The 16,708-nt window shown below is 32.2% G+C and overlaps 1 protein-coding gene across 1 annotated transcript; it reads right to left on the bottom strand.

The window, feature by feature from the left end:
* Positions 1–7,564: 7,564 nt before the first annotated feature.
* On the bottom strand, positions 7,565–15,820 carry LOC140445069 (protein Abitram). Its single transcript, XM_072536861.1, has 2 exons — positions 15,239–15,820; positions 7,565–7,998 (listed from the first exon to the last, which is right to left on the bottom strand). Exons 1-2 carry the CDS (start codon positions 15,684–15,686, stop codon positions 7,688–7,690), a joined length of 759 nt encoding a protein of 252 aa, XP_072392962.1. The 5' UTR covers positions 15,687–15,820; the 3' UTR covers positions 7,565–7,687.
* Positions 15,821–16,708: the final 888 nt, after the last annotated feature.

Here is a 16,708-nt window from a genome sequence, read left to right as displayed (position 1 = left end):
TTAAACCAAAGGAAAGTTATTAAAATATAAATACTGAAAAATCAAGGATTGTCAATTTAAACTAGGTATTTTAAAGACAATTAATTTAAACTCACCTATCTTATAGCTAAAAAATCAAGAACAAACCAAGGATAAATAAGTATAAACCAAAGTTAAGTACTTAAATGCAATAACTCAATGTAAATGTAAACATCAATGAATGTATTAACATTCCTAATAAACTATGCAATGTACAGGAAATAAAGTGCCGCATAGGAAAGGCAAGAACGGTCTTTAACAAAATGAGCGCCATCTTCAAAAGTCACAACATATCCCTGGATACAAAAATGAGACATTTGAGATGCTATGTTTTCTCTGTGTTGTTGTACGGGGCGGAGGCATGGACGCTTACAGACACCACTATTAAAAAACTTGAAGCATTTGAGATGTGGCTTTATAGAAGAATGCTGAGAATATCATGGACAGCAAGGATCACGAACAAGGAAGTTCTAGAAAAAATGAAGAAGGAACCAGAGATTGTGTTTACGATCAAACGCATAAAATTGCAATATCTGGGACACGTTATGAGAAATCAGCACCGTTACTCCCTGCTGCAGTCTATATTGCAAGGTAAAGTCAAAGGTAAGCGAGGACCCGGTAGAAGGAGAATATCATGGCTGCGGAATTTAAGAACATGGTTTAAGAAAACCTCAACGGAGCTGTTTCGAGCCGCAGCGAGCAAGGTCATGATTGCCAATATGATTTCCAACATCCGAAACGGATAGGAACCAGAAGAAGAAGAAGAATAAACTATATCTTATCGTTGGATATCAGATATCAATTTGTAAAAACATTCATTTATTCCTTATTGCTATACGGAGTGGAAACATGGACTCTCGGAATTACAGGTATGAGGCGTATAGAAGCCTTTGAAATTTGGGTTTTTCGAAGATTTCGTGGATAGAGCACGTGACCAATAACAAGGTGCTGAGAAGAATGAGGACTGAGAGAGAACTCCTTAATATTGTAAATAACAGAAAAACGAATTATCTAGGACATATTTACAGAGAAGAAAAATATAACTTTCTACTTTCGGAAGGGAAAGTAAAAGGAAAAAGAGGTCCAGGAAGAAAAAAATGCTCCTGGCTGAAGAATGTAAGAGACTGGACAGGAATGGACACACATTCGATACTAAGAACAGCTCAAGATAGAGAGCAATTTGCTGTAGTTATAGCCACCCTTTCGTAATGAAGAAGAAACCTTAAGAATAAGTGTAAACAGCATTTTATTTAAATTAATTTATTCAACAAAAAACATAATATAATTAAGGAATAGTTATTTCTATAATTAGGCATATTAGACTATAAGTGAGTGAAATATTTTTTTACTCGGTATTGAAATTTTTCTCACGAATTGTCAGCAACAGCCGGCAACGATTGGTAAATAAAATTTCAGTGATTAAAAATACTATAAAAATAAGGTAAGTAAATATTATATAATTTTATAAAAATGTATTCTTTTGGCCTATCCGATTTAGCAAATCGCTCTATGATTGTATCAACATCTAGAGAAATTTCAGGATGCCCATTGATAAATGCTAAACCAGTTAACCTTTCCGCAGAAGTTCTGTTTCTAAGCCAAGTCTAAACGCTTAAGCGTAGAACGATCTGTTGTTGCTGCACTGACTGGCAGTGTAATTAATATTTGCAGAAATATTCTGATATTTGGATATATATGAATATCGCAGTTTTCTAATACTTCTAAAATACAATCGGGAAGTTTTCCATTATTTTGCACTCTTTTCCACTTTTGAATCCACAGTGAAAACTCTTGTTCTACTATGAAATATGCAGTAAGCAGATGGTCCAATAATATTATGAAAGGTGTCAACAATTTTTTTTAATGCAACTTTATCTTCTGGTGTGTTATCAGTTTTAGGTAAAACAACTCGAAGATTAAATAGATTCATAATTTTCGGTAAAAGTCGTTCTTCTAAATCAGTTAAGATATTGTTTAAAAGGGGTAAATAAATAGGTCTTCGGAAATATTCTTCGCAAGAGTTAGCAGATTGGTTTTGACGAGAAACTATACGAGGCATCTTCAATTCAATGTCTAGTTGTTCAGCTATTTGTTTACTTCATAGTATAGTTTGCTAAAAACAGATTCAGCATTTGATCTTTTATTTTGAAGAATGCATTTAGTATCCTCTACGGCCTCAGTAGCCTACTTAAAATCTAATTTTGGTGACTGAAGAAGAAGTGATACAGTTGTACTTAAAACATCACTAAGACAAACTACAGTTTCACAAATACCTTGGACTCCAGCCCCCAGTTCCTTTATTTGTATTCACTAACGTATCACACAGAGCTAATCAACAATAATATTCACTTTGATATTTATTATAGATAAATTATAAAATGTAGCGCACAGTCTCAATAATTATAATACATATTCAAATTACAAACAACCAATTCGTAGACAAAACTGAAGATAAGAAATACCTAATACAAAATAAAAATGTGCTGATTTCGTGCGAAAAGTCATGTCATGTACATTTAATGAGCAATAATGTGTGGGCGGTAATTCTATCTCGTCGATAATCGAATGATTCTGTGGCACTCAAATGACGAATTAACAAAATTTGAAAATCGCGTAACTCTGAATTCGTGGAAGTCTTAGTCGAGGTATTACTGTATTTAGAATTGTTAATTTTTTAAAGAGCAATTTAAAAAGGCTTCCGTATAATTCTACACTTACTTCTAGAATAAATGAGTTGGAATCATTTCAACTCTTAACTTCCTGATTATAGGGTTGATGGGTTTTAAATTATTTTTTTTAGGATTATTTGATTGATATTTAATTTTGTTTTGGGGGTGGTCATGACCCCCCCCTTGGATCCGCCACTGTGTCCAGCATGTCCATTTTGAAATGACGTAAATAATAACGAAAACTTTGGTTATACATTTTTCAGAATTTGTATAATAATCTTTTTTAAAAATGATTTCCGGATTGCAAATCGAAACTTCAAACATAGTTAATTAAAAATGTGATTTTCATTGCAACCACAGCCACAAATATTTGTGGCTTAATCCCATGTAAACATAATATTTAAAGATATATTCTATATAAGTAAAAGTAATATATTTCCAAGTAATAATACAAAGATAAAGCCAACAAAAAAAAACAATTATATTAATTATATTACAATCATTACTTTTTCAACTTAAAAGTAGTAATTACAGTAACATAATATTCCTTAGGATAACTTAGTTGGTTAGTTACATTCAACAATCACCAAGTTTATCATTTTCGGAATGTTAGCTGCCAGCCAAACATTGTTCCATTAGCCGATGAAGACGTTTTTGTTCTCTTTCGTAATATTCCATATTACTTAAAGAATTTTAATTTTAAAATTTTGACTGTAGAATTTACCTGTATACTTACAGTATATATTTTACGTTATTGGTTGCACTGTACCTCTCTTTCTCCAATAACGTAATATTGCGATCAATGCGTCTGTTTGACGAATGTAGAAGAGCGCACTCGATGCACATTGTATTATACTTGTACATACCCATCTGGTTTCAGAATTAAATTATTAACGTAAATAACAATATTGTTACGAAAGTTCCGTAAGATTTGTCCCACATAGAAAAAGAAGTACAGTAAAACCTCGATATAACGGACTACTTGGGGAAACGAGGTGTCCGTTAAAGCCAAAGTCCGTTATATAAAAATATGTTTAAGAAAAATTAAAAGGCTTTTTTTGAAAATATGTATGTACACTGTATTTAGATATATATAAAAAATACAAAATACAAACAAAATTCTATTTAATTGTCTTCGGACATTCGTCGTGAAGTGACGTTGTTGTTGATATCGACGCGCTTGCTGTCGGTAATCATGTTTTGAAAAAGGAATCAAGTTTCGTTTGCATTTTCGATGTTTGCTGTTTTTTTATGACCAACTCTCTAAAATTACGAAAATGCGTAGAATACAGTTGAACTTCGTTATATAATCAATAAATGTTATTAGAGCGTCGAGATGCGATCTTACCTGTGATAATTTTATTTTTGGCAGTTTTGTTTTGTCATCTTCTTCGCTAACTTCACTTCCATCCTCACTTTTTAGGTTCATAACTTCATCTGCTATTTCACTTTCAGTCATGTTATATCCAGGGTCACCTTCTCTAGCCCAGGGTCACCTTCTTTAGATCTACTTCTAGCCATTGCAAAACATCTTCCTCAGCTACATGTTCTCCTACATTATTATTTATTGTCCTACAGAAATCAGTAACTTCCAAGCCTTCTATATCTGTGCATCTTGGCCATCAAACAAATTCTTCCAACCATTTTTTAATGTTTCTTCTTTCTCCCCCTCCAATGCTGCAGAAAAATTAAAAATTGTTGATTTTAAATTGTAAGACCTTAAGTTCTGCAAGCTACGCTGTCCTCTTGGATATTCTGCATTATCTCCATCGTGCAATACAACCATTACTTCGTCTAAAAATTTGCGATGCATGAGTTGATTAAGTGATGTTGTATTTTTTGGCAAAAACATACAGCTAAAGTTGCCATCTTCTGAACGTAGAATATTTTCAGAGGGGTGAGCAGGAGCGTTGTCTAAAAGCAATAAACATTTTACCTCTGCTGGCGGTATCCCCAATTTCTTCTCTTGAAATTTTCTTACTGAAGGTACCAATTCTTTGAAAAACTAATTTTTGAAAATATCTAGAAATGTGTCCTCTTATGCTAAATTTTATTGAGTTAAGTATGTATAATATTAACAGTACGTTTTTATTTTTTTTTCTACATTTGATCGAATTTTTTGTTCGTTATATCCGAACTCCGTTAAATAGAGGTCCGTTATATCGAGGTTTTACTGTAGTTCAAGAACATTCAAGATGACCTCGAAAATTAATGAAATGTCTGGTGAAGTTTGGAACGTCAGAAAATACCTGTATACAAATGTTTTTGACAGTTTAGAACAGTTGTGTTTTGAAGTTTATAGTTGTCTATAATATTATCTATATCTATGTCTAGTAGCCCTATTCCTGTTAGCCTATAGAAGTTCCGATCATGAAGCAACCGGTTTTTCTCCATCGATGATGATAACCGGAAGAAAAATGAAGTTTCCTCAATACCTAATCTTCGGAAGATTGCCTCGCTGTGAAGAAGAAATTTCATCACTGACGACATCGAAAATTTGGAAAAAGTCTACGCATTTGCTCGTAAAAGTTTAAAGCTTCAAAGTGATAAAGCCAAAGCCAAGCTCGACATGCAAGCTACTGGGTGCTAACTTTCGAAAGAGGTGGCCCAGTATGGTTATACAATCTCACAAGTATGAAAGGACTTTATTCGAAACTAGAAAGTCTCGTACACCGCCCTGCAGAAAATAAACGATCTAATCTACCGCATCCAGTTTTCAGCTAGAGGTAAACCCAAGATAGTTCATATCGAGAGACTAGCTCCATACCATGGAAATGGTCCACCATGTTGGCTTTAATCGATCTCTGATACTCCAGTTATTCGAGGTGAATAACTATACAGGAGGAAGCAGTGCTACAAAAGTTCTGTAAGATTTATCCCACATAGAAAAAGTTCCATGACGAAAAAGAAGAAGTAGTTCCAGAACATTCAAGATGACATATATATATATATATATATATATATATATATATATATATATATATATATATATATATATAGCAGTCTTTGACAGTGTAGAACAGTTGTATTTTGAAAGTTGTCAGTCAGTTAAAAGTATTGTAAACAAGTTGGGGTATCGGAATTCCACAAAACTCATAAGAGATAAGACCCGTTCTGAGCAGCAGGTGCCTCGCACACCATCACCGACATATTAGTGTTTAACGACACCAAAAACCTCTGAGTAATGGGTTTGCACTGATTTTGTATCAAATTTCCTCAAAATTCCATGAGATGAGGCCCAGGTGGCTTGGAGATCCATCGCCGGCATGATACTCGTGTTCTATCTATCTATATAAGGATTTTTACAGCTGTCGCCGCCTTCCTTCTTTCAGCCAACGTCTCCAGCCCTTTCTGTTCTGCCATTCTCCATCTCTGAGGTCTCGTCCACTTCATCCTTCCATGATCTTCGGGGTCTACCTCTTTTCCTCCTTCCTATTGGGCTCCAATCCGAAATCTTTGCTATCCACCTTATATGATCTGTTCTTCTCACATGTCCATACCAAATTAAACGTTTTTCTTCGATGTAGCTAAGTATGTCTTGTTCTACTGCCATTCTTCGTTTTATCTCCTCATTTCTAATGCGATCCATTTTTGTCACTCTGCAGCTTCTTCTCATGAACTCCATTTCAGTTGCTGTGATTATGGACCTGTTTCGTTTATTTATTACTCGTGTTCAGTGACCCCAAAAATCACCAAGTAGTAATATTGAATTCATTTCCGTCAATTATTTCCGAATTACAAATTTATCATTTTTGCAACAAGTTTCATTGAGATCCATCCAACTGCAAAAAAGTGGTAGGTTTTAGGCTTTTAACTACTTCATTGCCTCGCCGAATGTAGGCTAAGCCCCGATGTTCGAATAGTTAATAAAACAATTTATAAGTTCTATGAGAAAACTCGTGCAATTTTAGAATTTCACGGTTATTTCCACGTCTGTCGATACTGTCTTAGATGTAAAAGAGATAAAACTCTTTACAAAGATAAAACTGATACATTCGAAAATTGATATCAAATAACAGTAGCTAAGACTAATATATTCCAAAGTATAGGTTAGAACCTAATACCAAAATGGGAATGTGAATTTAAAACAGAAATGCCGAAACTTAGACATATATAAATATGTACAGAATAGCTTTCTACTTAACAAGACCCCTTTTTTTGGATATTTTCTATGGCAGAAGAACAGGCGTTACAGTTAAATATTTTAAAGTAAAGGCTGATAAGTAGATCAAATACATAGATTTTACATCTTTATACCCCTACTCTACGTAAATAAATATTGTCCTTATCCCACAGGCCACCCAACCGTGCATACAGGAAAATATTGTAACGTAGGAACTATGAAGGTCTCATGAAATTTATGGTAATCCCGCCAACTAATTCATCCTGTACTAACTGTTAAAATAAATAACAAATAGTTGTTTCTTTTGTAACAAGTACCGAAAAGATGAGCTAGACACCATGTAATTTCTTCTGAACAGCAAGAGCTCAAACAGGAGCTTGGGTAACGCTAGAACGTTAGTGTTGCCCTATAGAATGAGATAGCGAAAAAAAAACGGAGGAAGCATGTTACAGACTACATTGACAAATAAGATGCGAAGGAAGATTGAAAAGAGCCATGGTAAAAGATAACTGGGTAAAGCACTTATATACATTTCTCGGATTACCTAGGAATGAGGGAAAATTTACCACGAACCTCTCTGTTAAATTGACCCGATACGGGATGCTTTTTAACCCAACAATAGCGATACTCTGGTACTATATATTATAGTAATATGACAATATATCATTTACCCAATAGAATCTTCTACAATTTTAGTTCCACTATAATAGTCCACAGAATATTAAAAGTTTTAAAGATATTAAAAGAAATAAAATATTAAACAAACATTTATTTATATCTTACATATATAGACTGTATTACAATGTTATATAATCTTAATCAAAGTAATAATATAAAAATATCTGTAACCATCGAAAAGAAAATCGCCAGCTTTGTTTTATTTTATGTTTATGCGATTTCTATCTTTTAGCGCTTTTATATATTCTTCTTCTGTTAACAAAGGCATATTATTTAGAATTTCATCATGCTGATCTCTTTGCCCTTTTAACATTAAAATAGCTACAAATCCCATGCCTTTTGGATCACTTATTAGCAGATTTGGGTCTTCCTTAACTTTCTGATTAATTTCAACTATGTAACCTGTTACACCTGCTCTGATGTTTCTCATAAAACTTTCCCCCTCCAATTTGACTTGGCATATAATAGATTCGGGATGTATTGGCTTTGCTCCTAATTTTCGCTTTCCAACTGGAAAAAAGGAATTGACAAATTATTTGTGTACTTTTCATCATTTTATAGTAAATAAATACATGATTGTTATTAAATTACCTCTCAATTTCTATTTAAATTTTCAACCGCCTCTGCCAATAGAGTGGAGAAGAATTTACTGGAATATTATAATTTATTGCTAATTTATTATGGAAACAAAAAATTTATTGCTGTAGCCATTTCCGAGAAACAGTGGGTATGCAAACTTTACGGTAATGCCAGCATAGCCATAGCTATATCTCGGCAAGGAAAAGGGGTACAGGGCCCATTTTGGAGACATATATTATTGCCAATTGATTTGTGTATTACCAGATCCCAAATACTCTCGGCAATAAAAAGGGTTACAGGGTCCATATTGGCGGCATATTTTATTGCTAATTAATTTCTGTTGATTGGTGCATTGACCAATCCCTAAAACTACCTCATCATCCCCCTAGCGCAAAATTCAATTTCGGTATAAACGGAAGTGGTATGTCTGTAAAAATATGTTCTTTAAGTAAAAAATCGACCTTTAACATATCATCCGAATAGAGAATATTTTTGATTCGTAACCAAATGATCAATTAAATGAGATGAAACTCAGGTGTTTGGAGTTCTTGTGTCATAAAAAACCAAATGTTGTTGACACAAGTGTGGGTACTAAGAAAATGTAAAATTTTAATCCATTTCGTCTTTTCGAGATTCAGATGTAGGAGCTTTCTTAGATTGCACATTGTGGTTGCCAACACTACGCGGTGGTAAATTACGTATAAGTTTAGTCTCAAGCCATTTCTTGTAATTGGTAAATTTGGAAGAATTAGGTATGAAACCATCCAGCGTGAACTATGACTAATCGTTGCTCTTTCGACACTGGTTTTAATAATCCTTCATATCCGTTATCCGTCCAAGATTTTTGATTAGTATTAGAAGAATCAATATATGTTTCATCCATATCGATAATTTTTCTTACTCCGTCTTAAGAAAATTGTTCTTAGCTCCCTAATGTTATGTCGCTCCATATTAACTCTCGATTACTTTGAATTTTGCGCCATCGAAAACCAAAAGCATGTATAATTTTACGCAAACTTTCTCTACCACCGGCAAACAGCAAATCTTCGTTAAAGTTTTAAGTGTAAGCTCCGAGAGGGTGGCGTTTTTCATGTATATACCAATTGTGAATTTGTCTTCGAAATATTCTCGAATCAACATCATCTAACTTGATTTTTTTCGAAGTTTTATTTTTGTTATGTTTTGTCTCAAATGACGAAATTTTCCCCTTTTCACAATGTTGTTTACCGTACCCACGCTAATATCAACGGCTTGTGCAACCCGTTTGTGTACTTGTGACAAAGGAACTAATGGTTCACCAGACTCTGCTTGTAATTTCATAAAATTTAACACATTGTTAATTATATATAACCAAAGAATGAAGAGAGGTCGATCGTATAGCCAAGCGGGCTGGGCGGCTGGCTTCTCCTTCGCTTCAATGCGAGAGATGTCAGTTCAATCCCCAGCTCGGTGTACAGAAAACAAAAAGGCTAACGCAGCAGTTTAAAATTCTAAAATGAATCTGCGGCTTAGTCTAGAATATGCTGGTATCTGATCGGCCTATGGTGGAGCAGTACGGCAAGAGATAAGGGCTTGCGGCTCGGTGATACTCCTCCATAGATCCCTACCGGAAGGGCGTGTGCCGACTAAATACCGGGTATATATATATATATATATATATATATATATATATATATAGAATGAAGAGAGTAAACAAACACAGAAAAAACCAACAAGCATTGGTTATTTCGCTATCAAATCTCTGACGACTGGACTAACACTATAACACAATGTACCTTACTCTGAGAAATCTAAATATATACGGACCATATACGCATCCTTTCTCCGCTACTGACACGCTTCGTGGTAAAAGACATAGCGATAGCGTAAACATAAGTGATCACACTTATGACTCATTTCATTATTTTTTGCTGGAGGTTATAGAGTAGGTGGCTGGAGTCAACAGTCACGATCCATTTAAAAAACTGTGTATTGTGTCCAGAAGTTAACTAAACAAGTGTATTCATGTTGCTTTTTGAAAAGAAGATTAATTAAATGAGATAAAACTTAGGTATTTAGAGTTCTTGTGTCATAAGAATGTTTTTGACAAAAGTGTAAGTACTCAGAAAATGTACAATTTTATTAAGAATTTAAAATTAATAAATATGAAAATATAAATCTACACAAACTACAAACACAGATAAAATAAGAATTAAAACGGAGGAGGCCATTACACATTTTTTTGTTAAAGGAGGAGACCATTATAAAAAACAAAAAAATATATAATGAACTCCTTCTTTTGAAGTAGTTTTAATTCTTACTTTGTCTATAATTACTTTTCTGTCTTAATATTTTTTGTAGTTTGTGTAGTTTCACATGGTTATATTCAATGCTTTGACATTTTTATTACATTACACATATTTTCTGAGCATTACACACTTTTGATAACAACATTTTTGCTTTTTTATGACACACCAACTGTGGCGAATTAAACAAACAATTAATTAGTACGAGAATTAATAATAATTAAATTAACACCAACTATATTTTCCTTCGATAGCCCTGGCGAGATAAATGAACTTTAACTCATAGGTGCAAATAATTATCAAAATTTAAATGGTTGCTATAAACAATCAAAAACAATTTATAGGTTTAGGTAAAACTAGGTAAAAACCTACCGCTTGGTCTAATTACTATGGTTTGCACTACTTTATGAAACAACGAACAATACGAATTCAATACTCCCAGTAGGAATACAGGGAGGACAAATGTATTGATTAGTTCACACAACCACATTTGAATTTAAACACCAACTCTAAACACCTACAGTTAGTTTCATCTCATTTAATTGATATTATTTTCAAAAAGGAACATGATAATAAGTTAAATTCTGGATACAGGACCGTTCTAGGATTTTGAGCGCTCCGAGCAAAATAAAATTTGGCGCCCTTTCACACAAGAATATACAAATTAACTGCGAATTAAAAAAATAGTGAAAAAAGGACAAAAAATCAAAATTACATAATAAAGAACTGTGTAAAAATTTTATTAATTTAAAAAAGAATATAATAGCTATTTACTTACAAGTGATGCAACATATCGAAGAGCATAACGAGCGCATTTGAATTTCAAGCGGCAAAAGAGCGAGAGCTTTGAAAAGTAAGTTATGTTATTCCTGTTGTTTTTTCTTGTAACTAAGTAATGCAAGAATCGAATGAGAGTAAAATTTTTATTTTGTCCTGCGCAGGAATCACAAAAAATAGCTAGTTCTTTTACTTCCATGGGCAGAATATTATAAAAAACGTGATTCAGCATGGAACAAACATCGTCAGCTCCTTTTTTAGCAACAGATTCATCGTAGGAATAAAATACATATTTTGAGTTCAACAGAATATGAATGTTGAAACTGATGAAGTTTAGTTGACGTTTATATGTTATGTTATCGTTGGTTGTAATATTTGGACATCGTAAGTTTTTTAGATAATCCATCGTTATAGCTTCCATAGTCGACGACTTTGAAGCACGCTTGCGGTAACTTCTTTTTAGACTGTAAAATCGCTCACTTTTTTTTTAGATGTAGATCCCTTTCACGTGTCTTTTTTTCTATATCATTACGTGCTGTTTTCCTAGTTTCAAGGTCCGCAGAAGAATTTAATAATGTAGTTATCGATGATATGTCGGCTTTTAAGGAGTCACACGTGCTGCAAGTATCTTTTCGTGGATATCCGAACGATATATTAAAATTTGACTCAAAAATTTCACGGAAGGTTTCACTATGTTTAAGTTTTCAGGCAAGTAAATTTTATTCGAGTCTGCTAAGGAATAATGAGATTTGCGTCCTTTTAAACTTTTAATGAACTCCATCACCTTTTGCTTTGTGACTTCAGAAGTTTGTGAGGTCTCGAATTATGTTTTCCTCATATCGATAGGTGCTTTCCCATTAAAAAGCAGGGAGTCTCTAACGTATCTAACTCGACGTCCTGTGATTCCATGGAAAGATAAAAAAAAGCTTTTATACATACCGAAACATCACGAGTAATTCCATCCTTAACAATTCAAACACGATAATTATACGAAGCATTATTAAGTCTAGATTCTTCAGCGTTTTTTCTAGGTCGCTTGCGGATGACAGGAAGAACACTGATTAGACCACTAAGGTAAGAGTTTTGTGCATCAGTGTTACCTAATTCATTAAATTCACGAATGATTCTAGAGCGTTCAGGTTCAGGAACCACAGTAAGACATTTAAAACGTTTACAAAAACAGTCGGGAAAGATTCTATAATAGACCTAAAAGAAACAGATTGTAAAAAGGGAAAAATCAAAGAAGCAGCTTTAATTATGTTAAATGAATCCAATTTGCATCGCAAATTCCTCGGCAGAATGCAGTAGGTCTGGTTACCCATATTAGAAGAGAAAATCTCAATGAAAGAAAATACTACTATTTGTAAGTGAATAACATATCAAGGATACATCACTTATGTTTTAAAATAACAGAGTTTGAAGATATTGCTACGATAAATAATGACTCATAATATCTAAACTGTAAATATCCTTTCTCATTCAAGTACTTTCCAGATCATATACATGCCGGCAGAAAATTCTAGTAAGAAGATCCACGGGTTCCCTACGCTAAAAGACCTGTTCGGCTCCATGACGATCGAGTAAGTTCTGGAAGGTCAACGAGAATAAAGGTTGTTTAGTATAAATATAGAGGAACCTTTTATTTAAATTACAGTTAGTTCTAGTTTTGAAGTCGAGTTTTTAGTTCGAATATAAATGTAAAAATAAATTAGTGAATATTGTATATATAAATTAAATAAAGACTTTATTTATTACACTAAGTGTTAGAATATTTTATAATACATAAAGTTAATAAATTAGACTAACTAAACTCATTACAAGATACTGATATCAGAGTTTGAAGTAAATTTTATGAGTAAACTAAATGAAAGACCGTAAAATTCAGGGCGCAAGACCAAAATAAAATTACTGACATCATTGGATGTGGCTGTCTTTTTAAAGACAAATCACATGCTATAATTTTTCTGACGGGTATTCTTATGCTAAAGTTGATTTCATGTAATTGCATGAACTATCTTCCAATCAAAACATCCCAGAAATCCAACAAACATATTGACAATATAATTTTAAAGTCTTCTAATTTAAAATGTATATATATATGTATATATATATATATATATATATATATATATATATATATATATATATATATATATATATATATATGTCTGAATTGTCAATACGAATGATTCAGAAAAAATTAAATTGTTAGAAGGTTGAGTTTACCGAAAGTACAAACTGATTATAGCCACAAATTTCAAACATGGAACAAAAATTTTCGGTATAGCAGTGTTGGCATGTTTTTATAATGTAGATGCTGTACGCTTCAAATATAAAAAGATAAAGCTTTAAAAAAGTACATTTTTATATTATGTTTATATTATGTTATGAATTCTGCAATTTTTGATTTATATAAAACAACAATGAGTAAATATTTGTTTCTTTGGAAATTAATTGCAGTTAATTATGAGACATTTTTTTAACAATTACCCTTTTATTTATTAGGGGACAGAATTGGCAATCGTCAAATCAGCAGTTACCAGATTACAACAGATGTTTGCAATTAACCTCGAAAGAGACAAATATTCAATCGTTACTGCTTCATATAAATTAAAAATTGCAGAATTCATAAAATAGTATAATCAAAATGTAATTTTTAAAAGCTTTATCTCTATATATTTGAAGTATACAACATATGCATTATAAAAACATGCAAACACTGCCAAACCGAAATATTTTTGACATTTGCTGCTATATTCAGCTTGTACTTGTGGTAAACTCAACCCAGTTATACTTAATCTATTTGATGGTGATTCTGCCTTCTAAAACAATTTGTTTCTTGTAAATTAGCTGAAAGGAGAAAAAAAAACCAGTTAATCCTATCAACGTCATTGTAAGGAGCTTTGGTAATCTGTACAATTTTTGACATTGTACATCCGAATAGTCCTCTAGACTACTCTAGAGGGTTAAGAAAGGGGCAGTAAACTCTGCTCCTCCGTTCCGCTAATATTTCCGCCTCTGCAAGAGCATTAACTATATATTTTTTAAAATATTATTTAAACCAGCTATTGAAGACAAGGCTCAATTTAAAAATATTGTATACAACAATAATTAAAATCTATCAGCTGAAATCTTGTCTGACTTTCACAGACTCAGTGACAACTAAAATGACAATTACTTTGATCATATACAAGCATCGAAATTTGAAAAGTTAAGACCCATTCGAGTCACTGTATATGAAAAAAATCATACACACATATTTGAAAATACATAAAACTTTATTACGAGCGAATTACGGCACAACCTAGTGAGAGCCTTGATGATATCTATCAGCTTTGTGTGGAATGGTACAAACATTATTAAACAAAAAGATATATTGTGTGACACAAAAAAAATTGAAGAACGTCATATAGACTCAATGACTGAACATATACCTAACAATGGAGAAAACTCCACACAAGTGTATAAAGAAGGTGACTACATTATTGTGTCACCTCCTGGTAAAAGGAAGGAATATAATTTTATATTGGGAAATTAGAATTTCCCATTATAACTTGTGCTGGAGATCAATTAAAATATGAATTCAAGAAAAAGATTGAAGTTAATGGATAGTTAAAATATTGTCAATTACTGGATCCTGTAGGTGTCAACTCCTGGAATTTTGAAAATATTAAATGTTATCTACTGTTTAATTTACAACCTGTAAGAAAATCTAAAATTTTTTGTTTAATATTATATGTTGTAAATATTTTCAGTTAATTTCTTATTTTACAAACATTAACAACTCTCTTGGAACACAGTATTTAAATCTGTAACCCTTTTATTGCCAGATTTGTATATATTTTTTCTTAAGCTATCAACTAATGGTTCCATTTCCTTATAGAAGAAAATTAAAATTGGTTAATTTTTTTTATGAGTTACTTACCACCTTCAAATTGGTTAAATTAAACTTCTACATTGTACGAAATTATTTTGAAATATTTCAAACAAGCTTTTAGTATTTACCCCTTCTAGCCTACATTTCAGCTTTCTATACACATTTAATAAATATTCTACTTTATAAAATTTGATTTATATCCCTATTTCTAATGTTAATATCACTTTCTTACCTACTTTAATCCGAGTCCTATCAGAATTATGAATATTGAAATTTATTTCTTGGATATTTTTATTGAGTAGTAGTATATCATTTCCTTTTGCTACAGTTAGTAACATTATTTTGTTTGTATGTATTCGTAAACATACATCTTCGCTTTGCTGCTTTTTGTTGTATATCAAAAAATATTTATCTACATACTGTTTTTCATTAAAAAATTTAAAATTATCATCCATGTTAGTTTTAACAGACTGTAAAATGGATACACTCAATTCGTTTATTTTATTTTGTATACAGATGTCTTCTATACTCAATTTAGTTTCATTCTTAATATCAGATTGTAAAATTAAAGCATTCACCTCATTTATTTCTTCTTTAACACATAGATGATCCTCAATTTCATCCTTAACAGACCGTAACTGATCCCCGGTTTCTCCATTATTTGCTAAATGTATGTCCATTGTGCAAATTAAATTACGAAAAACCACAGAGTTCTATTAAATAATCACAGTTACAGCAATAATAAAGTTTTATAGTACTACATCTATATGCATAAACATTGGCATTGGATAAACGTGTAAACATTTAGTTCTAACCTAACCTTAATTTCTTCCCTTACTAACTCTTGCTGGGACTTCACCACATCACCATGGTCTTCACTGTTATTTTTTAGCGTCCACAAAGATTGATCATACGTTATAAAAAAGAAGCAAAGGTAGATCAAGATTTTAGTTCCTTATTAGTACCACTAGAGAGCGCCGAGCGGTGATGTCAGCGCTATTATTGTTTCAAAAATATGAAAGAGTGGGGCAACAAAAATTGCAACTATATAATTTTATATGCAACGAATTGACCACAGCACACTCCCTCCGCGCAGGAACGAGACTAGCAGCGCCACCAAACGAATGGGAGCGAAATCCGAATAGGTGTAGTGTAATTTTATTTATGAAATGCAAATTTAGATATTTTTATATGTAGATGCCGCGTGGTCGTAGAAAAGCATTAAATTTTAGCGTTTTATAAATTTTTTTAAAGAAAATAAATATTATTTTACCTTTTAAAAAATGAATCTTTTTAGAAAAAATATTATGATTCAAATTTTTAATTGAAATATGTACAAATCTACAAATAATATAATTAAAGCTCTCTTATAAACTATAAATAAAATTAATTAAAAGTCAATCATCGGGAGACAGCTCAAAAAATTGTAAAGTGTTTCGATCAAAAAACAATTATTGATCTCGTTAGTACGCTAGAATGGCTTTTTAGCACATACACCAAAGAATTATTTTTACAATTTGAAAATTCGAAATTTTGAAGTATAATTTCGAATTTTTAAATTAAAAATAAATAAGTCTCAAATAACGCCTCACTAGAGCTCAACAAAGGAAGATAAGAAAAAGGCAAAAATGGCTGCTGGGACATAGACCATAGCAAATCCTAAGAAATCCAAATCAGCAACACCCGACGATAAAAAGAGACG

Source organism: Diabrotica undecimpunctata, chromosome 7, assembly GCF_040954645.1.
Source record: "Diabrotica undecimpunctata isolate CICGRU chromosome 7, icDiaUnde3, whole genome shotgun sequence".
Taxonomy (NCBI): Eukaryota; Metazoa; Arthropoda; class Insecta; order Coleoptera; family Chrysomelidae; genus Diabrotica; species Diabrotica undecimpunctata.
The sequence above is the reverse complement of the archived record's forward strand: the minus strand, read 5'-3'. Positions and strand labels throughout refer to the sequence as shown.